We start from the raw sequence: 23,979 nt of genomic DNA, 5'->3' as shown, positions 1-23,979 counted from the left end.
GTAAAAGAATAGGAAGTGAAAAAAATAGAATAAAGTGAAGAAATAGAAAATATTGGATAAGAAATAGAAGGAAGGATTAGAAGGAAAACTATAAAGAAACAAAACGAGTAGAAGAAAGGAGAGCAGAATATAAAAGAAATGAATAGAAGAATGAGGAGAAATAGAACAAACAGATTGAATAAGAAATATTGGAAAAGGGGAGCAGTAGAACTTGGAAAATAAAGAGTGGAAAGGAAATGACAAGATAAAAGAAGAGAAGAATAGAGAGAAGAGATTAAAAAATAAGGAGGGTAAGAGGGTGAATAAACTGTATTATAAGAAAAATGAGAAGGAAAGAGATAAGAGAAAGACAACAAGAATAAAGAGGAAGAAGACACAGTACTAGACGAAAGATATAAGGAAAATTGAACAACAAAAGGAGGAAAGATAGAGCATAGTAGAGAAAATCAGTTGAAGAGTAGGAGAAACAGAAGGAAGATGAGAAAAACATGTAAGGTAATAGTCTGAGAATGAAGAAAACGAGCTTTTATTGAAAAACACGCTATTTTGCTTCAAAATCGTTTAGCATTATACTTGAACCCAGTGAATATATATTGTACATTCTTTTACGCAGAAAATGGTCGTTCTCCTGTAGCGTGAATTTGTCCAAGTGTCGTGCGTGTAAACACAGCAGATGCCCGAGCTATTCCGAGGAGGAACTTACAGAGTATTCCGAATCTCACCGAACCGGTGGACAACAATGACGTCACGCTGCAGCGGAATAGGAACAAAACTGCTGGAAGGTTCGATGGCTATAATGGCGGCTGTACAAGTTGTTGTCTGTGCTACGCTAGCAAGATTTTGCGAAATTTCCGTACTGTCATCTCGTTCAAAGAAAAGAGAGCCTAACAATTTATTTCTTGAACCAGTAGTAATAACTGGTCCGTTGACATGTTCGCTCATAAGCCATTAACATATTGTTTTTACGTTGTGCTCATTACAAACAATACAGCAGAACATACCGCCATGACACAACAGTGTACGATGTCATTCGTCTGCTAATTCCCGCCGTATACAAGAACGAATCAGATTCACTGATGGTGGCTGATGGAGACTGCCACCACCTCTGCAAGCTGATGGAACCGGTGCGACACTGGTAGAGCATCATTGACGTCATCATTGAAATTCGGAACACCGTGATGCCATCAGATTGCTCAGCGCTGAGATTCGGAATACGCTCATAGTCTCTGAACAGCTTCCATTTTCCCTGTCAAAGGGTGTACAGGCCATTCGTTATCTCGTGAAACCAAACTGCACGTCAGGGGAAGAAGAATGAGGACTGAGAAGCTTCCCTCTCTCGCTACGCTTCTGCTTGTAGCCAGCGAGCTCACTTACCCCCTACCATAAGGTTCTTGCTATATGCTACGACGTACGCAACCATTTGGTTTCACTAGATAACGCTTGACCTATAGTCTACATTACTTAATCGATGAAAGCTATGGCGTAAGTTTGCAAATTTGGAAGAAATAAAGTTTAACTGCATTTTGTTTCATTTCCATTTGTCCTAAATGATAACAAAGAATGTTCTTATTTGTTGATTACAGCTTTTAAATACTCTTTAACAACCTTAGAGTTACTGAAAAAGCTAGGATGATTTGAATTGGAGATAAACTCGCTCTCCAATTTTGTCGTTCGCGGATTTTGGGAAGAAAATCAATTAGATGAACTCCTGCTAGGAACAAATGCAGACGGCGATGAAGATAAAGTGTGCCTGCAGATGAAGTAGTTATTAAGTAAATGATAATATCTCTATTCATATCACTACGCGAGACCAAACACGTCAGCATTTCTTCAAAATCGCTATATCATCATTTCATCGCCTTGGAATAGTCTGTTTAGTTGAAAAGGAACGTTACACAAAGAATCAGAATTAAAAGAACTCAGCGTGTGTTCTTTGTGTTCTGTTTATCTTGTGTTGCCTTAAGTAGTGCCTTTACGCAATGCTAATCACATCAAAGAGTTATGACTCTGAGAAGTGTCTAGCTTTAGTCCCATAATCCTCACAGATGGAGATGAAAAACTGTCCAGTGTGACCACTTTGAAGGTAGTTGATGACTATTGAACATCCACTCGTTCACCGTTTCAGGTATCTTGCACAGATTTTCTCTGAACTGGCGGTGTATCGAATTACCTTTGATGTTGGGAACGAAGGGAAAAAAGGGGAATAATAAGGCTACAAGGGTTAAAGTCAGGTTGAAGATCCAACCACAAGAGGCGTCGAGGTTCACGATTACAAAGGTTCTTGTTCAGGTAGAGTGGTTTGATTCAATTAGAGTTTGTCAATCTATACGACAGTGTGAAAGTTACTGGAAATACATGATCCCTGCATCAGTTTAAAACACACCACGTCAATTACAGTCAAGGCAACAGACAATGGAAATTAATGATAAGTAAGAAATGAAGGTTTCACAATTTTTTCTTTCATTTGTAGACTTTTCCGCATTAAGTTTAAGATTTATAAGAAATTCTTGCTTTGTTGAAAGATTCCACTCAAGCAACATACTCGTAGACTAAACGTAAATGTAAAGAATATGAAAGTGACCACAACGAGCAAATAATATAAGAATACATCTGGATTATGTTACGAGAAAAATATCAATACAGGAAATGTTTAATATTTAATTTCACATAAAGAATTCATACCACAAATATATGTTCCATTTAAAAATGCGTATTATGTTATTTAGTCGCTGTTTCCTTCATCATCCTAGAGTTTTCTTTTTAACGAGCAATATTAATAGTCTGTTCTTTCCCATTCGTTGTATGTGGGTACAAATGATGCCCTCATTATTGCAGTCGATCACATACAGAGAGGTTGAATATCTATACTCTTTCACAAATATTATCATTTCTTTCATTTGGGTCTAGGGCATTTTGTAACCGAAAATTTCGTCACCGTTATAGTATGTCATCTATTTTTCGTCATTAGTTTTTTGGTCATCAAATACATTTTGTCATCATGTTTTTTGTCACTGAGGAGATTTTGTCATCGAAGATATTTCGTCATCATACACATTTTGTGATCTTTTTTTAGGCTGGGGGGATTTCGTCACCAAAATAATGCAGAAAATTACATTTAGGCTGTTTTCATTATGAGATCAAAACCATCACTGCATAATTATTTTAATGTTCTGTATTAACGTGGAGTTTGAAGTTGCATACATTCATCCTGTTTTATGGAATTTCACCCAAAATTTCTACTGAAGTTGTGACATATGACACGTAGGTAACCGAGGATATTTTATATTCTATAGGCTTCATACCTATCGACAATTCGTGCAATTCTGTTATCTAAGGACGCGTATTTCTTCGTTTTTTCTGGGTGGAGACTGCCGTGCTTCTAATTTCTCAATGTCCTGATGCCTCCTTGCAGTCTTCTCCTGTAGCAACGAAAGGACATGGTAAAAGGAGGGCTGTGCTCTGTCAATTAAAGTATTGAGACGTCTATGCTACGCTTCGCAAGTATTTGTTGTTCAGGGCAGGTTTTCCCTGGTACGAATGTAACAATTCCATATATTTGGAGGCACCATGGGCTGCTGCCTACCTCTGCCACGTCTACGATCCATGACATAATTATCCTCAAAGTAATCAAAGATTGGGGTTAGCTCATCCATAACATTTTATATAGGTATCAGCAAGGGAAGGTAAGTGAAGGCAGGAAAAATTGTGGTGGCGAATAGTGATGAGGAAATTAAATTGGTGACAAAATATGGTAGTGACAAAAATGAATCAGTGGCAAAATGTAATATGTGACGAAATCACAGAGTGACGAAAACAAATCGGTGACAAAAATTCCGGATCCCCTTTCATTTGCTTTCGTTCATGGTTTTAGTCGTTTTACGCAAGCTAGTTCCGCTTCTCCTTCAGTCGTATTAGTAAAGCTACGAAAGGAAATCCTCGTTATGGAACTGTCACATTTCTGAGTCACTCGGAAAAGACGGAAATTTAGCTAAGATATGCCTTATTGGTGTTACTTACGAGGTTCAAATCTGTCTTCGGACAATTGACTAAACAACAACAACAACATCCTGGGTGAAATGAAAATTGGCAATTTCAAGTTACATTTACAAGATGCTATTAAATAATCGAAAAATCGCGAACCAGCTGGTGCAGAAAGAATTGGTATGGAATCATTGACATGCGGATGTTTTCTACTACAAGGAAGAATACCTAATTTATTTGGGCCTAATACCTTCTGAAAAGAATAAGACTCAAGGAAGTCGATGTAATATCTTCAACTAAAAATTAAATCATAATGAATGTATGCGGCAGTGATGTCAAAGCAAGCGCATTTTTCTCACCTTGAACGTCGTGCGCGGGCAGCAAGCGCTAAGTATGGAAAGAGGAAGGGTTGTGTATATGAATAAGCAACCTTTTGGATTAAGAAAACAGTGGTACACAAACTTCAAACGGAACATGAAATTTTATGTCGTTATTTTATATGGCTTCTTTCTGTTTAATATTATCTATATTGTCTGTAAAACAAAAGTACTAACATTGATTTCTTAATATTGCACTTGTGTTTTAAATCTTAATAACATAATAGAGAGTTAAGAAGGAATATCCAATTAAATTCCATAGTAGTATAAAATCATACTGTATTAAGTGGATGAAACACATCATTCATAAAGAAAGTGATATTCCAAAGAAAGAGATTGAGTATGACTTGATAAGTTGGAATTTATATTGATGGTATCTTTAGCCTTACAAAATTAATCAATAAACTAATCAAAACAATATTACAGTACAAGCAAAGTTACCTAGGTACTGTATCTGTTTTAAGTGTAACTAATATTACATAACAAAACTCTTATCGCATTATGCTTTTAAGGTGATATTTGTGAGAAACTTCCTATCATCAGAATATTAAATTATTTTCTCGAAATCTGCTGAAGCTATAGAGCTGACATTTTTACAACACATGGGCACGTATCTTTTGCTTATGATGTAACAGTAGTTGCTTTGTTAATTCATTTCCTTACAAACAATTTCCATGTGAATATTTTCAAAATTTTCAATACACTATCTCCAGTAATACGTATATACGGTATATTAGATTTACGAAAACATTCTGTAAAGCTACTAAATAAATAAGCCTATACCTGAAAATTTCACTTTCCTATACGAAAAGTTGAGAAAATATTTATTTTGAATAAAAAAATCAAATTGTGAAAAATGAGCATTAAAATTAAAACTTACATTCTTATAATGCACTTATACTTCTCAGGCAAATCTAAAAATTAACATGGATACAGTTTTAACAAGTTCTCTTCCCTTTATCTATTGAATCAGTGCTGGCGATCACTGAATATAGCTCGACCAAGGGGCATATACCACCTCTTTCGTCTGTCTCTTTCCTTTCCGCTGTAAAGCGCTCAGGCTCTCCTGGGCTCTAAAGCGCGCGCTTGCTCCTGTGGGCATCAATTGACATGCCTGGTATATGGTGTGGCGTGCGTAAAAATTTTTCAGTGTGATTACAAACAGAATATTAAACATAATATCGGATGATTACTGAAAAACAAATAAAAAATTGTCACGTCCCTTGGCTTACGGAGGAAGAGTAGCAATGAGTTCTATGACCTCCCTGCAGCTGACGTAACCTAATGTTCACTATCGGGACCGAAAATCCGCTGTCTGTTCATAATGTATGTCCGGAATCGATCTCTGGTTGCCTCTGGTGTGAAACCGTCAGCTGAATGTGCTATGGCTCATCCTGGTTAGGTACTAGAAAAGATGATTTCATTACACAATTTCAAAACATCCCGATGTCAATAACTACACCGATATCAAATGGCATCTATTACAAATGACACAATGCCACAGGGCGAGCAAAAAGTGACAGCTTACAGAAACACAGGCCAGATTTATGCAGCCAATCTCACATTCGACTTAAAGGCTCTCAGTTCTAATCAGTCAGAAAATCATTCGTTTATACCACGATAAATTATTTCAATTGTGCAGAAAATATACAAATAAAAAATCAATTTCATATTCAGAACAATGAAATACAACCACGATTACGTCTATGTTTTTCTGAGCCGACTCTTATATCTTTACTCATCAACAAACTCGGAGATTAACAATGCAATATTGAGAGAGTAAATAAGTTTTTTCCATGACGAACGTTTTGCAGATTAACATATCATCGCAATTCGAAATTGAATGCAGATCGCAGATAAAACAGAAAGGGAATTGATACTCATTCTTGGAATTAGTCTATCTCGTACAGTAGGCCTATCGGTTTTTTTAATCTTCATTAATACTCTATGTAGGCCTAGTATAATGTTAGTTGCTTTATTTTTGATAAGAGATTTGATTCGAAAATATAATGACGTGTAAACCAACATTCTGCAAAGCAACATCAGCTAACGGCTCGTTTAGTCTAGCGATTTCAACAACAATTCTGAATTAAATGTTCCGTGCATAACTAGTCGCCGTTGTAACTTTCAATGATAACCTGGGTTACCACATATCCCACCATAGAAGTTTAAACATAGCCATGTTTGAATTCATGAAAATGAAGGTTGTGTGAAAATGCATTCACTTGAATCCGCATTCATGTATTCTAAAGACATAAACACCACTCTCTCTGCCACATGTATATGAACAGGATAACAAATATGCAAATATTAAAGTTCAAAGTTCAATTCAAATTAAAGACAAATGTTCGAGCAGAGCAATAGTAACAAGGGAACTGATTAGTAATGGGTAATATACAAGGTGATTCACAAGGATTTACCGTCCCATACGGAGCTTATTTAGGAAGACATTCTGAGCAAAAATGTCATATAAACATTTATCCTAATCTCAATATTTTCAGAGTTACACTAATTTGAAATTGTTTGCAATATACCAATATTCTTAAGTTTTAAGGGTAAACGAATATTACAGATAAAGATGAACTATTCAGGAGTATCATTTCTTTAATTAGCTGGTGTTCTGAAATTAAAATTGGGTTGTTAAATCGATAGTTGCTTCGTACAGATTTTTTTTTTCTATTTTTAACTACAAAATTACATTTTCTTACGCATTTATCACAACAATTGTTACAAATCTCGCCACTCTTGTAAAGTCCACACCTGTGGAGTAACGGTTAGCGCGTCTAGCCGCGAAACCAGATGGCCCGGGTTCGATTCCCGGTCGGGGCAAGTTACCTGGTTGAGGTTTTTTCCGGGGTTTTCCCTCAACCCAATATGAGCAAATGCTGGGTAACTTTCGGTGTTGGACCCCGGACTCATTTCACCGGCAATATCACCTTCATCTCATTCAGACGCTAAATAAGCTAAGCTGTTGATAAAGCGTCGTAAAATAACCTACTCTTGTAAATTCTTCAAGATTCTACAATAGAATGCATAATTCAACTCTAAAGAATCAAGTTCCTAAAGTCGTATAATTTGTCGTATTTCTTGTGGTAAGTGCGTAACAATGATGTCATTTTCAGTTAAAACCTGAAAAACAATATCTGTACAAAGCAACTAACATATTTTTAGCTCAGAATACTAACCAGTTAAAGAAATGATACTTCTGAATAGTTCATTCTCTATTTGTAATATCCTGTCACCCTTAAAACTAAAGAAAAATGGTATTTTACAAACAACTTCAAATTAGAGTAACTCTGAAAATATAGAGATTAGGATAAATGTTTATATGACATTTTTTGCTCAGAATGTCTTCGGAAATAAGCTCCGTAAGGGACGGCAAATTCTCGTGAATCACGCTGTAGATGACCAGAAAGCAGAAGTTCGGTTTTTGGTCTTAAAGTTCAGCATTTTCTTTAGATTAAATACATACAGGACGGGAGTAATATAACTTTACAGATTTTAACAGCTCATTCCTTAGAAGGAGTACAACAACAATTCCAATACCATGTTAGTTCCAAATGAAAACTTTTCTTAGAAAAAGACAGTTTTCTCCAAAATGTTAACACTGTTTTACTAAATAAGTACTATCAGATTTTTATTCTTATTATCAGAGAAACTGATAAGAATCATTTATACATTTCAGCTAATAAATAAAATGGAAATAAAATGCAAATTAAATTAAATTGAAGAATTTTTGCAAATTAAATAAAACGGTTAAAACATATCGTTACTTCTTGTCCTTAGGAAATCTGGCAACCTATTGCAGTGACTAAGGGGCAATGCTGCTATTTCTACCTGAGTTCGTATGTATGCATTCGTAGGTAAGCAGGCCATACGCTGTTGCCAAGCCACGTAGAATTTTTTCTAATTTCCTAATTAACTATGCATTTAATTACAAAATGTATAACAGGTTATTAAATTCATTTTAATGTATTCTATTACCCCTTTCAATCTGCACAGTTATACACCGGGTTTCATAAAGATTTGAGGAGTTACAAAACTTTATTGTAAGTAAACGAACTTACGTTAAAGAAACTCGTCCAGAACGAACGAGGAACTCAAACAGTTTGTGCGTGAATGTTTTGTTAAGTCCAGAGTTCACATTCCTGCCGCTAGGCCGTTTTGTTTTGTTTTGTTTTGTTCAGCTGCAGATCGTATTCCTTATTGTTGTGCAATGGCTGCTACGTGTGTGGAGAAATCGTTCTGTGTTTTGGAATTTCACACTACTAGATTAGCGATTACTGGCCTCTGTACATTTCGTAGAAAATTCAATCCGCAAATAATTGAAAGAAGCAGGTTTTCTGTGCAAAGGAAAATCAACTGGTCGCCCATCAACCTCAGATGAAGACAGGGATCGTGCGGACTTGTTCTGTGTGCAGCCTACAGAAATCAACAGCAACTGTGCTAGAGAACTGGACGTAAAAAAACAACAGTGTGGCCCCCACGATCACCGGACCTGAGATCGTGTGATTTCTTTTTGTGGAGTTACATCAAAGACAGGGTATTCATCTACCAATGCCGCGTAATACTGGAGACCTGCGGCAGCGTATCATCGCAGCGGGTGACAATATCGACTGGTCAATGTTGATGCGAGTGTGACAAGAAGTACACTATCATGTGAATGTGTGCCGTGTCAACCATGGTACATATATTGAACATTTTTAGGTGTAAAAAACTGTTTAAGTTCCTCGTTCTTTCTGTACTGGTTTCATTAACGTAACTCCAATAGTTTACTAAGCAATACAATTTTTTAATCCCTCAAATCTTTATGAAACACGGTGTATCACTTCCACCCTGTAAGAAATATCATTAATTTCAGGGGGTTATTCTTTGAGATATTTCAAACAAAAAAAAAAGTAATACAATTTTGTTAGTTTTTACTTCCTATTCGAGATAAAAATTGCTTTTGTGAAACATTTCATAACATGTTTTGGGGAAGCCTCTGATTTAATTCCCAGTATGCTGAGTCAATTTAAGAGAGAAGGGTATTATAATAATAAATGACTGAAAAAATTTTAGTTTTGTCCTTTAAATGTGCTGAAATTTTATCCAAACAAATGTAACATTTTAAAAACCATTTTCAGAACGAAAAGTTACGTTTCTTCTTCTTCAAAGGTTAGAGAAATTGACTAATTATGGACATGAACGCAGCCACTGATGAAAGCTAAACAATTTTTGTCCTCAATGTGATGATATTTGATAAATTATTTACATTCGTGCCGATATTATCTGATGGAATAAGGAGCGAAGTCTGTCTTATGTGATTAAAAATTCGTGTACCTAAATTTAAATCAAAGTAATGTAAAATAACATCCTGCATCATTAACATTACAAACAAAATCAATTAGAGTTTTCGTTTTAATACGTGTAATTTATAACTTGGCAGGACTGCCATTGTCTATCTCGTATTTCATTTCACTTTATAATCCACAGTAGAGGCGTGAGACGAGCTTCTTGAGACAGATAGATGGGAATGGATTGTCTGACTTTCAAGATCGTCCAACTTAATCCAACCAACTCTCTCCACTTCCCTGTTACTTCGAGTGATATTGGGAACTTCGAAACTAACAAACTTTAAGTCTGTTTTCCGAGAAATACATCCACTTATCTCTAAGATTACACAGCGCACTTAATCGTTTTCTCCAATAACGTCAAAATTATCGTTTCCATTACTAAGTAATTACAAAAAAAAAGTTATGGAAGACGAAAACTGGATGATTTCCTCTATAATTTGTAAAAAAAAAAGATAATGAATATTTTACTCGTAAGTTGATTACAGGCCTATGGTCAGAAACAGTCAGAAGTACGCAGATTAAAGGGTAACGTCTTATGAAATCTTAAACTTTTCTGATAATTTTGTTGAAAGAAAGTGCTGACTTTTATATTATGTTTTGATTTAATATCTCCCAATTTATCGAAACTTCTTAGAAATAATACCTATAACCAAATTGATAATACCATCAGGCCTGATAGGTCGTCTATATATTTGTTTCCATTACGCCTGGCTCAATAGAATCAACAGAGGAGGAGGTCCATCAGATTGAATGCTGTAATTACTCTGATTATGGTATCTGTAAGAACTCACAGTTTCGAAACACTGAATAAATTAAATTAAAATAAAGTGTAACAACCAAAACTTTTCTTGTAAATAATGCCCCTCTCTGTTTTAATTCTAAATTTTGTTGTTTTCAGTTCTATAAATTGTAATTCTGGTTAAGTTTTCACTTCTAGAAATTCTTAATTTTGATTATGGTTTTACTTCTAGGAAAAACTTTAGCTCGCCCCTGAAAGAGCAGAGCTCGTGCTCAGGGGCGGATTCCTGAATTGAAATTAAAAGTATATAATACAATTTGTCTTATATGCTCAGTACTTAAAAAGCTACATAAGTTTGAAAATATGCTCACACAATTTAGCTATCCTGAACACTGGCACCAAACCTACCTTCAGACGCAACAACTCCACGAGTTTCATCGACGTGAGTGTATGTAGTCATTCTCTAACACCGTTCATCGTAGAATGGAAAGTTAGTGACTTTCACACAATGTCTGATCATGAATTAATCATAATCGACATAAAACTACAACCAAAGTTATATACTAATGCAGGAAGTGTACGCATTTACAAAACCAACAACGTCAAATGGTCGCGATTCCAAAGAGCAGCACGACTCAAACTGCGTCGAACATCCATAAACATTAATAATAGCAACACGCCGGAATCACTTAACTCAGCTATAGAACAACTGACTAGAAACATAACAGAACTATGTGAAGCTCATCTGCCAAAGAAATCTCAAACCGCGATCAAAAACTACTGGTGGACCGCAGAGTTAAACATAATGAGAAAACGAGTGTTAGCCAGCCACAGACGATACAAACGATGTAAATGTGAAACGCTTCGAATTAAATACGAGCAATTTTACAACAACATTAAAACTGATTACAAAAACAAAATTTTGCAGGCTAAAACTAAGGCATGGAAGGAGTTCTGCTCATCGCAAAGTCCACAAAACCCATGGGGGATAATTTATAAAATGTGTCGAAAACCCGAGAACTTCAACAGATCTCTCAATACTATCCAAACCGACAACGGGTTTACCTCTAATACATACGAAACAGCTAGTGTCCTAATCAATAAATTATTTCCTGATGATTCTATAGACACGGATGTGCACAAGCGTACCAGACTTGAATCCGAGCTGTCACCTGACACGGAAGATGAACCACAATTCACAGCAGAAGAGGTAGAGAGGGCAATAAAAAAATTGAATGATAAAAAAGCACCAGGGATTGATGCAATCTCTGCCAATATAATTAAAAATGTACATACGAGCTGTGCCGATCTCTTTGTGAGTATTTTCAATAAATGTATGTCATTGCAAGTCTTTCCTGACTGCTGGAAAATCGCAAATGTTAAAATAATACCAAAACCGCACTGTCATAACCGAACAGCAAACGCCTATCGGCCTATCTGTCTGCTACCTGTTATGGGAAAACTCTTGGAGAAACTTATTATAGATAGAATTATGTATAACTTGTATAATACAAATATGTTAAAAGGGAATCAATATGGGTTCACACCGCAAAAATCCACAGAAGATGCAGTGCTTCATGTTGTGAACTGGGCAAATCAAACTCTAAGACGTCGGCAGTTCGGATTATTCATATCACTGGACATTTCGGGGGCATTTGACAACGCTTGGTGGCCTAAAATTATGTCTCAACTGAAGAAAAAAGGTTGTCCTAGAAACCTATATAACCTAGTCAAAAATTACTTTAGCAATCGCAAAGTACAACTCACGATAGGAACTACTACTCTAATGAAAGACGTTAATAAAGGATGTCCCCAGGGTTCCTGCTGTAGTCCAGGGCTTTGGAATATCTTATATGACGACCTGCTACAAATGGATCTGCCAAATGATTGTCAATTAATAGCATATGCTGATGACGCTCTCGTCCTAATAACAGCTGACAATATAAACTGTATTGAAAACAAAGCCAATGAAACGCTGACTTCCATATCCAAGTGGGGAAAAGACAACAAACTACAGTTCAACCCTCTTAAGACAAAAGCCTTGCTGATTACAAGGAAAAGAAATTACGACCTACCACACATACAGATGGACATGAAGGATATCGACATAGTAGAGACACTCTTGTATTTAGGCGTCACTCTCGACAAACGTATGTCTTTTAAGGCACATATTGATTCACTAGTCACTAAATCACACCAGTTTCAATCTGCTTTGCATAGGGCCACCAGACCAACCTGGGGTCTTAGTCCTGATATATTGCGAACAATATATCATGGCGCTTTCGAACCATTGATATTATACTGTGTCTCGGCATTTCAAAATATACTTCACAAAAAGTGGGTTCAAAATAAATTGATACAAATCCAGCGTGGATTCATTCTACGAATCACGAAGGCTTACAGAACCACATCGACAGACGCAGCCCTAGTGATCGCGGGTATACCACCATTGTTTTTAACAGCCATGGCTAAAGCTGAAATCTCTAACGTGGAAAGAAATGGGATATTTATAGAACAAGAATCATATCTTGAGGTGGAAAAAAGATCACATTTTCAATTAACTGGTCATCCGAAAGATTTTCACCGTGCATCAAATACATGTACAGATCGACATGAATACAACATCTATACTGACGGCTCTCGGTTGCAAAAGGAGAACGACGTCACCTTGGTGGGCTGTGCTTTTGTTACCTACTACAACACTACTGAAGTCCACTCTGCCACGTTCCGCCTGGCGCCCATGTGCTCCGTGTTCCAAGCAGAACTCTTTGCCATCTTGCAAGCAGTGAAATGGAGCATTACCAACGGGATTGACTCATGTATTCACAGCGACTCTCAATCTGCCTTACAAACCATTGACGATAAATACAACTTGCATTCTATAGCCGTCGAAATTAGATCCCTAATACTTAAATTTGAAGGTCGTATTTGCTTAATGTGGGTGCGCGGCCACACAGGTACTGAAGGAAACGAAAGAGCGGATACATTAGCGAAGCAAGCGGCCTCAACCAACTCAGAATATAAATATTCCACCTGTCCTATTTCGTACATCAAGCAGAAGATCAAGCACACAACTACACTCAAGTGGAATACATACTGGAACTCTAGTGTTAAAGGCTCTGTGACCAAGAAATTATTCTTTCCCAATGTACAAGACAGACTATGTTGCAGTCAGTTCTCAACCGACTTCTTTTACGCCCAATTTATGACCGGCCATGGAAAATTCGGTTCCTACTTTGAAAGATTTAGGATCAAAAGTGCAGAAGAATCTCTGTGCATATGCAAAGAGAATCAGACTGTTGAACATTTGATTTTTCACTGTCCAGTGTTCGAAAGGAAAAGACACTTTTTAAGATATCATATCTCGGATTGCAATTTAAATTACTCCACACCCCTTTACCATTTTCTTAGAAAAAAAATGTTGTTACAAACAATTCACAGAGTTTATACACCACATCCACGCAAGACTGTAGCTGTTAATTGTATATAAATTAATGATGTTATAAAATCCTAATGCACTATGTAAAACAAGGTGTCTATCTTTGGGACATAATAATAGTAATGACAACAATAACTATGTTTGTATTATAGATTTTACTATTGTTGAGTATTTGATGACAGGTATATAGTTTGTAACCATAAGTAATTTTGTTTTTATTTTTTCTTTACTATCGCAAACCAACTATATAATAGGTATTTTATTTGTAACTACGCCAATTATGTGCATTATCTCATTAATATTGCTTAAAATTATGTATAAGATCACAAATTAATGTGATAATCTTGCAATTTCTCTACACCTTCGATTATAATTTCTAATTTTATTTCATTTTGTTTTAACTGAAAGTAATTATTGCATAACGTATTTAGTATTGTTTACTGTCTCTTAATTAGTGTATTTATATTGTAACTATGATTCACACCTACTATTAATTCTTTAAAATTGTGTATTATCACTACATAATGTATTTCACATGTAACAAACTACAACCCTAATATACCAAAGGTAAAATAGGGTTTCAATATTTGGATAACAATAATAATAAATAAGTTTGAAAATAAAGAGGCTGGAAAATGTCGTAAGCAGAACGAAAAGAAATAAACGGCTAATAAAAGCAAAATGCTTTACAAATCATTAACTAAAGAACAAGAAGAAAACTGTTTCATTTAATTATTTATTTATTTATTCACTTATTCATTCACTCAGTCATTCCCTCACTAATTCATTCATTCATTCATTCATTCATTCATTCATTCATTCATTCATTCATTCATTTATTCATTCATTCTTTCATTCACCCTTTCATTCATTCATTCACTCACGAAGTCATTAATTAATTAATTAATTCATTCATTCATTCATTCAAGAATTCATTCATTCATTCACTCAAGAATTTATTCATTCATTCACTCACGAATTCATTCATTCATTCACTCACGAATTCATTCATTCATTCACTCACGAATTCATTCATTCACTCACGAATTCATTCATCACTCATTCTTTCTTTCTTTCTTTCATTCATTCATTCATTCATTCATTCATTCATTCATTCACTCACTCACTCTTTCACTCATTCATTCACTCTAGTGGAGTTAAGATTATCATGCCTTCTCTTACACGTCACCAGAAATGTAATACAGTACATGTACAAGAAGAAGTGGCTTCTGAAACAAATCATCCTCATATTTTTATGCAAATCAGTAACTATGATAAAATGCATAATCAAATTTGCCATTATTATTAGCTTCAGAGTATAGGCTATTATCTGCTCCGACTTTAAGAAAACCAGATACAATATTGTATGAAAGTTTGATTCGTCAAGAATGTTTGATAACACGTTTGAATATAAAGTTTTGTGAAGTCCACTCAGCAGAAATCTCGCTGTTATGCGCTTACAGACAAGTGTACAGACTGACTGACAATCGTAACCGAGGGAACAACCTATTTCTACGATAATGTAAAATACTTCGTGAGTACGCGAAACTCGTTTCATTGTAAGTTAATTAATTTTTTGTTACTTCAATTTGTTCGTAACCTAACTTGATAAGCACGCTGTGATGTAATCCGCGTTCACGCATATGTATGACTTGATAATTCATGTAAATACTGTACAGTCTAAATCGCCATTTTCCAGGATTTAAGATACGGCAACATTCCGTGTCACTACGTCATTTACCATGACGTTTTTCGAGGCTTAAAATTTAATGTTTATATTCATGCGGCCGGTTATATTCGCCAGGCAGTGCTGCCAAAACTGTGACAATCAATGAAACATTGCCGGGCTCGAAAGTTAGACGAACAGATACGACTTCAGTTTTGCATGCAGCACGCAGATCATGCAAAGTAAAATGGAAATAAATCCTTGAAAAAAAAGTTGGCCTGGCAATAGCTCCACCTTTCACACTCCTTCTCTGTCTGTAGTTTCTTTTAAATTTTGCTGCATAAATTAGAGGAGAGAGAGTAAGCTTTTGGCTTCACAGGCAAAGCTATACTATATACAGTAAGTACTGTATATGCTTATCTTGAAAGCAGATTCAGATAGGAGCTTGGCTGTAATGACAGCTTCCGGCATAACAAGAGTCTTAATTTGAATTTACAATTTATCATAATTATAATCTTATATTTAAAAAAATACAAACTGCATAGAGACCTTCACCATGAAGGGATCGTGCTTCATTTAATATAAGATGCTCCTTCTTAATATTATTATATTATTGTTATTTTATTGTTATTATTATTATTATTAATTGTATTTATTAATTGTATTTATTAATTGAATTTATTATTAATTGTCATTATTGAGTGTAATTAGTTACCATTTTCACCGGATATTTACCCATTTGCATACATACATACATACATTACGTTACATTACAATCTGATGAAGACAACTCAAGTAAGTGTAAATCTTTGGCAGGAATTGATACATTTCAATTTTCATAAAAGTTATTGTAGGGGAAACTCGGCTAATTCCGCAGTACGGGTAATTCCGCAGTAGTGCATATATGATTTTACTGCGGCTTTGCAATAGCGTGAAGGTAAGTTTTGAGAGCCTGTCAACAGGAGGCATGTTCTCTGCAGTACTATAGAAAAATAATAAAGGATATTGGTCGACACCTGTTAGCAATACAGTGAAACATCGAAAGTGGACTGTTTTTCGTGATTTGCTACACAGCTGTGAAGAAAGTGAGCATTGTTACATATAAATAGTTCCTTTCATATTACTTTCATAATGTATTTCATAATTATTTACGACTGCGGAATTAACCAAGTCCTATTGCGGATTCATCCGCACTGTTGCTCTTTTTCAACTGCAATATATGTACAACTAAATATATTTGCATTTTAATAGGTCTCTTTATCTCATTTGGTAATGAAAGGTTTCGTCCATGTCTACATGCCATGATAATATTTTTCAATAAACATTTTGATGAAAATTGATAGATTTGCTTCTTAATATTGCGGAATTAGCCGATTTTCCCCTATATTTGAAAATTTACCAAAATATCTCAGAAACATGTTATGTTTAAATAATGACAATGAAAAGAGAATCTAGTCCAGGTTTCATAGGAAATATATAAGGTTTAATTAAATATTCAGTCTTAAATGAAAGAATACTATATACAAATAGGTAAACTATTAGAAAGTTTAATTGATACTGTTTCAAAACTATTTTGAGTAATGCTGAATTTATTTTTATTAGGATAACGCGATAAGTTGAATCTCCTAATAAGAAAAAAATCACTATTCAGTTTTTTAAATGTTTTATAGTTCGTAATATAATTATCTTCAGATTAGCTTCATCGACTAATACCTTTTTGAGCCTTTATGCAATGTATCGATCAAACATTAAACTTATAGCATTTGTCCTACTACATAATACTTATGAAGACCTATAGAGTTAGTGAAAGGATTTATTTACAAATTTCCTAGGACGGAAAATGGAGAGCCATTGTGAAGAAGTAAGCAAACTGTACCGACCAAAGTTCCTGAATGACAAAAAAATATGGAAGTTTCCAATATTGACACAGCAGCGTACGTGCCTCCGGGACGTGGCGTACAGGCTGGAGTAAACAATTTCAACTCCGCAGACTACATATAATATATCACGCTCAAAAAAAGGGTAAATTAAAATCTCTATATGAGAAAAAGTTTTAGTCCTACTTCTCTCTTATGACTGTGTACACATCATATACGATTAAACCACTGTTTATTGTCAAGTTTACTGGTAAGAACGTTATAATCAAACAGAAATTTTCATTCGTTTACTGACTTTCTTTTGTTTCACGCATTAGACACACTTTGAAAGAAGCTACAGTTGTGAAGTATACGGGAATCATAATAATTGTTAAGTATCTGAAATGGCATTCTTATACAGTATTTCTTACTTATGCAGTAGATTATTTAAAATAACTTATAAATTTCTCATCTGTCGTATTCAACCACCAGTATACTACGTGCAAATTCTTTTTCAGTTTCCATTCAATATGGTATTATTGCATGGGGCGAAAGTTAAAAAAATGTATTTAGATCCTCTCATTTCTTTTACAAAGAAGATAATCAAAATCTACGTAAGAAAATATACTGATTACCCTATTAAACTCATCTTTCATGAATTCAAAATCAATAACATTGATCAATTATATAAATATACATCATTGAATTATTATAAAATAATCGTCAAAATTTTATACAATTTTCTTACGTTTATAATAGTAGGCGGAACGTTAATTTATGAACAGCAGATTTAAAATACAGGGTGATTCACGAAGATTTACCGTCACTTACGCAGCTTATTTCCGCAGACATTCTGAGTAAAAAATGTCACATAAAGATTTGTCTTAATCTCAATATTTTCAGAACTACAGTAATTTGAAATTGTTTGTGAAATACCATTATTCTTGCCTTTAAGGGTAATAGTAATATGCGTTACAAGAGCGGTATGTTGACGTTTTCATGTTCGAGGAAAATATTGAAAAAGCGAAACGTAGTTGAGCTTTTTTAATTTCCGAGAACATGAAAACAAACATACCGCTCGTATATCATACATTATTTTGTGCGAAGATCGTTTATTACATACCTGAAAAAGGAATTTCTAATTAGTTGCAATGAAATCTCCATCTTGGTTTATGTTTAATGACAGCAACTTTGGAATACCAAAATATCTATCTTCAACATTGTTGCTATAAAATGTTTTCTGTGTTTACTATACTCCAGCAGGCCGTGATATACGTCTGTCTTTTTTTCCCCCCAGTCTATAAATGTGAACTTAAAACAAACGGTAAGGTTATGTAATGATTAATTTTTTCATTTTAATATTTTAACAATATTATTTATATAACATATTGCAGTAATAACATCGGCATCTGGAATCTTGTTGATTTTTTCACGGCTTCCTTAATGTTACTTGCATCAGGAATGCAATAACTTTTGTGGAGTAGTAGAGTTTACTTAATTTTTGCAAATATTTAAAAACAATAATTAACAGTGCAATTTAGGTGAAATTGCAGTGGTAAGTTTCCAATTTATAATTATTACTATGTTAAACGTCTCTAAAAATAATATGTTAAAAGCCTAAAGTAGTAAAATGAATGTGGCGCTTAAGCGGCAAGAAAAGGGAAATTGTTATGTGTGTTACGTTGGGAATACTGAATGTGGTATTTCACACTTACCGCGTATTGGTTCTGTGGGAAAAGCAAGCAAATACGCACGATCTCGCACAAAAGTATATTACAAATAAAGAATGAACTATTCACGAGTATCATGTCTTTAATTAGCTAGTATCCTGAAGCTAAAAATGTGTTGTGAATTCCATAGTTGCTTCGTACAAAATTTTTTTTCCGATTTTTAACTACAAAATTACATTTTCGTACACATTTATCACAACAATTGTTACAAATCACGCCGCTCTTATAAATTCCTCAAGACTATACATTACGATGCATAATTAAACTGTAAAGAATTAAGTTTCTGAAGTCGTATGATTTGTAACAATTTTTGTGATAAGTGTGTGAGAAGGATATCATTTTTGGTTAAAAATTGAAAAAACAAAGTCTTTACAAAGCAATTAACAACACATTTTTACCTTCAGAACACTAGCCAGTAAAAGAAATGACACTTCTGAATAGTTCATTCTCTATTTGTAATACTTTTTTCCCCACTAAAACTAAAGAAGGTAGGTATTTTACTAACAACTTCAAATTAGTATAACTTTGAAAATATTGAGATTGGGACACATGTTTATATGACATTTTTTGCTCAGAATGTCTTCGGAAATAAGCTCCGTAGTGACGGTAAATTCTCGTGAATCACCCTGTACAGGCTGCTATTAGTCTAGCTATGTGACTCTATAATAAAAATTCATCATAGATTTTCAACATTTTCCGTTATTAAATTAAATTAAAAGTTAATAATTTGCTTATAAATATTTCGATAATGATATTGATATTTATACTAAACTCATTACACAAAACATATACAATCAGGAACAACCGTATGAGCAAAGCACATGTTCGGTATAATTCCATTTAATTCAAGAAATACAAAAGTTAATACATAGAAATTTTATATAATATAGGCCAATATTAAGAAATATGAGTATAAAAAACTTTCTACATAGGATCAATTTAAGTATCATTGATAAGGAGGTGTTTAATTTTTTATTTAGCTTAGAAACATAATATGACGGAAACTGAGGGTGCATTTTGATTATAGAGTTATATAATCTAGATTTTTTTTTTTAATTTTACTTGGTTATTTAACGACGCTGTATCAACTACGAGGTTATTTATCGTCGATGGGATTGGTGATGGCGAGATGATATTTGGCGAGATGAGGGCGAGGATTCGCCATAGATTACCTGACATCTGCCTTATGGTTGGGGAAAACCTCGGAAAAAACCCAACCAGATAATCAGCCCAAGCGGGAATCGAACCCGCGCCCGAACGCAACTTCGGATCGGCAGGCAAGCGCCTTAACCGACTGAGCTACGCCGGTGGCTATATAATCTAGATCCTATACTAATACTGTGTTTTAATTTGATACTATGTATAACGTTTTTGTGTTTTTATATACTCTTACTTCTGTACATTATCTCCCGTATTTCTTATACGTAGATGGAACTACACCCAAACACCAGTTTTGTTCAAACGAGGTGTTCCTAATTCAGCCGGCCCGGATGGCTCAAGCGGTAGGGGCACGGCATGTCTCTTTCGCTTGGTCCGAAGGGTTGTGGGTTCGAGTCCCGCCTCGGGATTGGGTGTTGTGTTTGTGTTTGTATTAGTGTAAGTAAAACAAAGGAAACAAATGAAAACGAAAACAGAAAACAGAGATAACTTTGGTAAACGGCCTCTGGCCGGTCTAAATTAAAAAAAAAATTCTTAATATATGGTATGTAATTGAGTAAATTGTTGATAAACATTAAATTCGCTAGTTAAATAAATAACTGGATAATAGGAAGAGTTATCGTGATAGAAATATATTAAACAAATGTGCATTGTTAGTTTAGTCTGATTGTCGCAGCTTGCAGCGGATTACATTGCAAGTGCAGGCTTTGATTAACAAGGCAATGTCTGTGTACATGTGCAGTGTGCTCTACTAAGTCCACTAGGATTAACGCTGATAAATCCTAGCTTCCCAGAGGCTACAAAGGAGATATCTACAACCCTTCCACTGTACTGATATCAGTTTACAAGTTATAAGGGCTAAGGGCATGAGAGGTTGACAGGCAGACATACAGAAATAGATTGGTAGAGTTGAGCAACGAAATACTGAATCAGTTTGCTAATAAAACCACTACTAAAGGCCAGTAAGTGTAATAGCAACGTACCAGATGTGGCCATCGCACCAGCAGATAGACTTTAGCTCTTCCGAAGAATCGAAACTTCCGTAGACGTCGGAATTTCTTCTCGTTGAAACCCATAATACGCCTCCAAATGTTCTCCACGAGTCTCTTTCCAACTACAGAAAGTTTGAATAACAGCCCATCCACTCCACTCCGCCCCCACACCGAAGTTTACACTCACTCAAGCTCTTCAGTGTCTTCAACTGCACTAGTTAAGCATCCCATTCATCAGTTCAGATTGTTAAAATCCTGGCTTTAATTGCTCCCATGTCCTAAAACCAATGTCGAGAAGTTTTAAGATACGTTTTACAAGTTAAGATCACGTAGACTGTCGCGATAAAATGCAATATTTAGTTTTAAATAGGAGAAAAAGAAGGGTTAAAATAATACCGAGGTAAACAAGAGAAACAACACTAAATAATATCATTAAATTTATTTTGTGTACACGCACACAAAAAGAACTTAACTGAAATACAAGCTAGAAATACTAGAAGAGATGAAGAAGACAAAGCAAAAATACTATTTCTGATGAACATTCGGTAAAGTTACTCAATTGTATAAAAAATAGAAAATATGGACAGAGAACTAAATAGGAGATATGTCAGAATATCTTTAAATAAAAAGTTAAATTAATTAGAAAAACAATTATTAAATTATTATATATAATATATAAATATATGTACGTAGGCTGTTTAAATTTTAATAAAGTTTCATCATTAGATAGCCATAAATAGTAATTATAAAAATAAAATACATATTTGTGGTTTAGTAACTACAAACCTAGTGACTTTTAACAAAATAACTTTCATTATTTTTATGAAATAAAATTTGTTGAAAGATGAAAGATGTTGACCGTATATGTAATGCAATAGACATAATAAATTTATAAATATTACAAAATTCAGAACATAAAATATGATTATGAGAAAATATACTTTATTAAATAAAACACTTTAAGAACGTGAAAATTTTGAAAAGGATATTCTAGCAGAAAGTATAACGCAAAAGGGGAACGGTATTACGTATGTTTAATGACTGATATGAAACATGGAAAATAAGTGCTTTATACAAGCTTTTTAATTGGAGGAATGAAATTTCAAACAATCGTAACGTACAGTATAAATATCAGTCATTTTCTGCCAAAAACGAACACGCAATAAACTAATAAAACTGAAAATAAATTAGCTTTGTTCATATTAATGGTAAAAAGTTCTATTAAAATAATGTCCAAAAGTAAAAAGAAAAAATCATGGTTCATGTAATGTTTCGAGTTTTTCTTGTCGTGTTTGTTAGGTAAATTTTATTTCATCGAAAAATAAGAAGAAATAAAATGCATTCTGAGTTTGTTGCTGCCTGTTACAATAATGATTTTATTGAGAAGTTTTAAACTACTACATGTCTAGAGAAAACAGAGACTTAAAGCGAAAAATTTAGGTTATAAATATTTGAGTAGCAATAAATTATGCTTTTCGAATTACTTGCAAATAATGTAGTTTTAATTATGTAATAATAATAATAATAATAATAATAATAATAATAATAATAATAATAATAATAATAATAATAATAATAATAATAATTCCGTAACGTAAAATAGTGAAGAAAATTTTCAAGAAAGATTATTACGTTGTATACTAAAAACTGATAATACTGGTTTACAAGTAAATATTTATTTATTTCAAAGTAAATATGTTAAAAAAATGAAAATTATGCAGATGACAAAAAGTTAAGGAGAAAATATGTAAATAGATAAACATGTAGTAGTAATATCTTTATTGAAAAGTTTACAGTCATTTCTTATGTTTACAAAAATGAGAACAAAACACATGAAAATTATATAATAAACTAAAAAAAAAATAAATTACAATTTTAAAAACAAGTCCACGTGTGCACTAGGAACACTTTCGAATGTTTTTATTTCCGTATTTAAGATCATAAGAGGAAGTAACCTTGTCACACTTTCTGGTTGCAAACACTTTAGTTTCATCTTTAACGCAATATCACTTTTATAGGAAAACTGTGTAATATTTTTCGATATCACAATTTAATTGATCTTTAACGCAATATCACTTTTAAGGAAAACTGTAAAATGTTTCATTATCACCTTATTTAAAATTATTTCCTGTCCACATATTCACATTCACCGCGCATTTACACCAAAACTCAATAACCATTTTAGTTGAAAGCAATAACAGTGAATTGTTTATATTTTCTCCACACCAGCGACTTTTTCTCTATCGACTGGACTGTAAAATAAACTGTACCCTCTTCTAGAATTGGTACAGTACATGCATCGTATACTTTTTAACTTAAATTGGATTCCAGTAATGATTTTGCAATTGAAAATAATTTCGTCGAAGGAGATATTTATGAAAAAAAAAAAAACAGAATATTTCCCCAGTTTGTATTATTATTGCACTATTTTGCTTAAGGGTTTAATAACGTTCTGAGGTATATTTGATCATTGTATGCTAAATATGAAGAAAATATTTTTTTTATATATTTTTGAGGAAGATTTTATACATAAACGTACTAAGCAAACACAATCATTGCTACGATATCAGAGACAATGCAAACATACATTATATACCTATCAAAATCACCAAAAAATGTATTTGATACAGAATACTCCTTCGTACTTTCAATAAAGAGATAGTACAATGGGGATTAGATGATAAAATAAATTACACTTCATTAAG

At 33.9% G+C, this 23,979-nt stretch overlaps 1 protein-coding gene across 7 annotated transcripts in view; it reads right to left on the bottom strand.

The window, feature by feature from the left end:
- Positions 1-23,979, bottom strand: part of dlg1 (discs large 1) — a 1,351,531-nt gene that overhangs the window by 992,362 nt on the left and 335,190 nt on the right. The window contains exon 1 of one of the 7 annotated variants that reach the window (XM_069849442.1): positions 21,266-21,529. The exons of the other annotated variants lie outside the window; for them this stretch is intronic. Coding sequence (XP_069705543.1) covers positions 21,266-21,358 — 93 coding nt within the window. The 5' untranslated portion in view covers positions 21,359-21,529. Of the gene's footprint in view, positions 1-21,265; positions 21,530-23,979 lie in introns of those variants that run through there. 7 annotated transcript variants of the gene reach the window in all.

The sequence above is a fragment of the Periplaneta americana genome, chromosome 16 (genome assembly GCF_040183065.1).
Source record: "Periplaneta americana isolate PAMFEO1 chromosome 16, P.americana_PAMFEO1_priV1, whole genome shotgun sequence".
Taxonomy (NCBI): domain Eukaryota; kingdom Metazoa; phylum Arthropoda; class Insecta; order Blattodea; family Blattidae; genus Periplaneta; species Periplaneta americana.
The sequence above is the reverse complement of the archived record's forward strand: the minus strand, read 5'-3'. Positions and strand labels throughout refer to the sequence as shown.